The following is a 5,283-nucleotide window of genomic DNA, read 5'->3' as shown; positions in this document are numbered from 1 at the left end:
CAAAATCGGCAACCAAAGCTTCCTGCCCCTACACCAAGGTTGGTCATCGAACACCCATCCACAAGTAATCGCCAAACCACTGCAATGTGTGACTTTCACCTCACCACAGATCATGATGGAAGTTCGTGCCCTGAAATGACTCGGTTTATGCAGATGAATTTAACCAGTGAGAAAATTGAAGAATATATTGAAGATGAAACTGATCAGCAGTTTGGTTCATCTATAATTAACTTTTTGGAGTATGAGTTTGGTGAAGAAGATGAGAAAGAGAGTGACATCAACAATCATTCTTGAAATGTCTTTACAAAGAATTGGCACCAGAAAGTAGAGGAAAAATCTAAAACCGCTACTAAAGATAAAGAAGCGGAAGATGTTCCTAAGTAGATCTTATTCAGGAAGCCAAACAAAGAAGAGCCAGGATCGTCAAGCAAAGCCGACAAAGCTTTTGAACATAAGGAATATTCCCTTGAAGATTCTTTTGATTTTCTAGAACATTGTTAAAAGACCAAGGTACAAATTTCTCAGTTTGAGTATCTCAAGAAGAATCCACAACAGTTGGATAAATTGGCGCATTGTATTAAAAAGGACCTTAAGCAGTCTCATTCTGATGTACACCAAGAATCAGGTAAGAACCTTGATGATGATGATCAAGAGGAATCTATTGTAAAGGAATCATCACTTGCTGCTACTTCCTTTTCTGATAAGCCTAGTCCTTTTTATATATCTTTGTATATAGTTGGTTGTAAGTTAAGCAATTGTATCATTGATTTTGGTGCATCTGATAATGTAATGCCTTCCAAAGTTGCACATGTGTTAGGTTTATCCTTGAACAAACCAACCGAAAAAGTATTTTCAATGGAGTCTAAACAAGTCCCTCTTGTCGGACAAATCAAAGATGCCCAAGTTGCTTTGGCCGCTCACCCCTAAAAGAAGTTGAAACTTAGCATCTTGGTTGTTGATATCCCAGCTAGTTATGGAATGCTCTTAAGTCGTAGTTTTTGCAAAGATTTAGGTGGTGAAATTCAACTAGATCGGTTCCATGCTTTGATACCTCTAGGTAGCAAGAAAGTCAGGTTAGATACAGAGCCTAATGCAAAATATATAGTCCTTAAAACTGATGACCCAAGGGCAGAGATATTATATGTTGAGACCGGTCCGGGTACTTATATGATGACATCAAAAGGTGAGAATGTCCCTGAAATCCTAGCTCCTGATATATCTTCAGAACTTTGGAAGATGCAATTCGATGGAAGTTCCTCATCTTTCGGCTCAGGTGCAGGAGTGGTGCTGATTTCCCCATCAGATGAAAAATTTCCTAAAGCTTATAAACTTGCATTTGATACCACCAATAATACTGCAGAGTACGACGCTCTCCTTTTAGGGTTGGAGTTTGCTAAGGAGAAAGGTATCAAGAAGTTGCAGGTCACGGGAGATGCTGAGTTGACAGTGAATCAAGTAAAGAATAAATACTTGAGCAAGAACAAGAGGCTAAGGTTGTATCGAAATAAGGTGTGGGATGAGATCGAAAGTTTTGATCCTTTTTCCATACAAGCCATTACAAGAGAGCAAAATACAAAGGCAGATTCTCTTGCTGTCTCGGCTTCATTGTTACTTCCTCATCCTAAATTTGATAGGAGTGTTTATGTTGTAGAGATGATCTATCGACCTAGTGTGCCAGATAACAATCAGAATTGGCAGGTCTTCGATGATGATAAACATATCATTTCGTTTTTGGAAGGGAGGGAAAAAATTTCCAATTTGTCGTTTGATGGGAACTCACCTTCGACTAGTCAACAAACTACTAAAGAAGAGGAGAAGGAACCTGAAATTTTGTAGCTTAAAGGTAATACCATTCCCAAAGGCTTGGTTTCTCTCAAGACTTTGTTTAATAAACATGATCAGTTTGTGAAGAATAGAAGTGAACACAAGTCCTCAGGATCTTCAGAAGTTGAGAAGATTGACATAGGTTTTGAAAATAATCCCAAAGTGGTTTTGCTCGGGAAATGCCTCACACAAAAGGAGAGAAAGGTATTCATTGATCTACTCACAAGATACATCGATGTTTTTGCATGGTGCTATGACGACCTCAAAGAATTTATGAATGGTGAGTTCAAGCATCAAATTTCCCTCAAACCTAATTCAATTTCATTCAGGCAAAAGCAGAGGCAATTCAACCTGAAGATAGCAGATGCAATCTTCACAGAAGTGGATAAAATGCTGAAAGCCAAAATAATTTATCCAATTCATCATTCTACGTGGGTAGCGAATATAGTTCCTGTTAGAAAGAAAAATGGGGAGATCAAAATTTGTGTTGGTTTTCACAATTTAAATCAAGCATCCCTCAAAGATAACTATCCTCTTCCAATTATGGATCACCTTCTCCAAACCTTTTTTGGATCTAAAATGATGCCCATGCTTGACAGTTTTTCAGGTTATAATTAGATCAGTGTGGATCAAGAAGATCAGCACAAAACCGCTTTTACTACTCCATGGGGAACTTTTGCTTACAACCAAATGCCTTTCGGTTTAATTAATGTTGGTGCCACTTTTCAGCGTGCAATGGACCTCTCCTTTGGTGATCTAAGAAACAAGATTGTAGTTGTTTATCTGGATGATGTAACTGTCTTCTCTAAGAAATGAAAAGAGCATGCTTACCATCTTGAATGCGTGTTGTAGCGATGTAGGCAACAAGGGATCTCCTTGAACCTAAAGAAATCTATTTTCGGGGTAACCGAAGGGAAGCTGTTGGGTCACATTGTTGCAAAGGAAGGAATTCACATTGATCCCGAGCGAGTTAAATCCATTCAGCAGTTGCAATTACCTTCTAGTAAGACAGGAGTTTGCTCATTCTTTGGCCAAATTAATTTTATAAGGATATTCATCCCAGATTTTTTTGAGATCACAAAATCAATTGTTGAGATGATGAAGGGTAATGAGGTTTTCAGATGGTCAGAGAGAGGGAAGCGAGCATCTAGTCAAATCAAGTCAGCCATAGCGGATGCTCCCACATTGATGTATCTAGACTTCAACAAGGATTTCAATGTTTACTGTTATGCTTCAGATTCCACATTGTCTGCAATTTTAACTCAAAATCATGACGATAACGTCGAGGTGCCAATAGCGTTTATGAGCATTCCCTTGAAGGAACGTGAACTGAAGTATTCTATTGTCAAAAAACAAGCTTTTGCGGTGGTGAAGGCTGTGAAACAATTTCGTTTCTACATCTTGAATTCACACTCTAATATATATGTTCCAGATACTATTGTGAAGACAATTCTTACTCAACAAGAGATTGGATTGAGCAAGAGGGCTTCCTGGATTGCAAAGGTTCGGGAATATGATATTGATATCAAACCTACCAAGCTTGTTCGAGGGTGAGGATTATGCAAGTTGTTGGCAGAAAATAAATATGAAGGGGAAGTTATTTCAGAGCCTAAATTGCCTTTGGTTTTGTTCATTAGCACCACAGACGATTGGTTCACCAATATAGCCTACTTTCTCACATATGGGGAATGCCCGACTTATCTCACTCCTAAGGAGAAATGAACTGTCAAGTTGAAGGCAGCTAAGTATATTATTTGGGGTGATGTCTTGTATAAAAAGGGAATCGATGGTACTTTCCTCAGATGCGTGGATAAAGAGCAAAGAGAGAAGCTTCTTAAGTTCTTTCAGAATGAAGCATGTGGTGGGCATTTTTCTTCCTCAGTAACGACATACAAGATGCTAAGGAATTGTTACTATTGGCCCGGGATGTTTAGGAATGCTGATGAGTGGGTGAAGAAATGTGACACATGTCAGCAGTTTAAAGGAAAGGTACAACTTGTTGCTTTATCATTAAAGCCAGTAGTCATCGAGGAGCCTTTTCAATAATGGGGTTTGGATTTCATCGGTCCTATTCATCCTCACTCTAGCGCAAATCACACCCATATCCTGTTAGCTACGGATTATTTTACTAAGTGGGTCGAGGTTGTTCCAGTAAAGCAAACAACATCAGAGGTAGTCTGTGACTTCATCAAGCAAAACCTCTTAGTAAGATATGGAGTTCCACATAAGATCGTCACCGACAATGCTATCAACTTCTCTTCCCATGAGATATCAGCTTTTTGTTACAAATATGGAATCATTCTTTCTCATGCATCTGACTATTACCCACAAGGGAATGGTCAAGCTGAGGCTAGTAATAAGAATATTATTACCATTCTCCGGAAGCTAGTTGATGAAAATGAAAGGACTTGGCACAAACATTTGTATGAAGCATTATGGGTTGATCGCACCACGAAGAAACGAGCTATCGGGTTATCTCCTTTTGAAATAGATTATGGAACAGAAGCAAAGTTGTCAATTCCTTTGGAGTTGTCTTTTCTCAAGTTGCAAGAAGTGTTGGATAATTATGAATTCAAAGACGCCTTATAAAAGCGAGTGATGTATTCGACCAAGATGGAACAACAAAGAGAGGCGGTGGTCAATAGAATTAAAGAACATCAAATGCGAGTCAAGGAGTTATTTGATAGAAGAGCAAGAGAAAGACTATTCCGTGTTGGTGACTTGGTTTTGTTGTGGGATAAAAGAAGAGAGCCAAAGGGAATGCATGGTAAATTTGATTCGCTCTGGAGAGGACCTTTCCGCATCAGGCAGGTTTGTGGTGAGAATTCATTCTATTTGGCATATCTGGATGGAACACAGTTGCCCCTTCCTTATAGCGGGCAACATTTGAAACTTTATAATCAATAGGGTGAACTGTCATTCGTCCATGTACATAAGGTAAATAAGGTTTTTGCCCTTGTCCCATTTTTGGTTTGTAATAAAGGATGTTTCTTCCCTTCATGTTTTGTTTTTGTCCTTCCCTTCTTCTGCATGTTTTTGTCTTGTGTCCCTCTTGACTCTTTGGCCCAATGAACTATGCACTAGCCTGCGAAACTAGAGATTAGGGTTCACCCTGCATCCTTTGCAGTCCTTGTCCCCAGTCAGAGCCAGCTATTTCCCTCATATTTGGCATACCTGTTATTTGAATTTCAAATTGTTCCCAAGGTCAGAAGAGGACTAATGAGTGTTTACGCGTAGGTAATGAGCACGTTGTCCAAGGTCATTACTAGTCAAAATCCCAAAAGATGGAAAAATATTGAAAATTATCACAATTTGAGGGAAATCGCTTGACAGTCAGGATCTAAACATCATTTTATGTCATGTGGCCAACTTTCACCTGAACCCAGTTCATACTTTGTCATATTTTAAACTTTCCATTTTTGGTGTCTGTTGCCCCCAAAATGATTAAATATCTCATCC

The 5,283-nt window shown here is 38.9% G+C and overlaps 1 protein-coding gene across 1 annotated transcript; it reads left to right on the top strand.

The window, feature by feature from the left end:
- Positions 1-2,922: 2,922 nt before the first annotated feature.
- LOC131874037 (uncharacterized) lies at positions 2,923-4,413 on the top strand. The gene is made up of 3 exons (XM_059217248.1): positions 2,923-3,374; positions 3,627-3,813; positions 3,967-4,413. Exons 1-3 carry the CDS (start codon positions 2,923-2,925, stop codon positions 4,411-4,413), a joined length of 1,086 nt encoding a protein of 361 aa, XP_059073231.1.
- The last annotated feature ends 870 nt before the right edge of the window (positions 4,414-5,283 follow it).

The sequence above is a fragment of the Cryptomeria japonica genome, chromosome 3, assembly GCF_030272615.1.
Source record: "Cryptomeria japonica chromosome 3, Sugi_1.0, whole genome shotgun sequence".
Lineage (NCBI taxonomy): Eukaryota > Viridiplantae > Streptophyta > Pinopsida > Cupressales > Cupressaceae > Cryptomeria > Cryptomeria japonica.
This window is presented reverse-complemented; position numbering and strand designations above follow the sequence as displayed.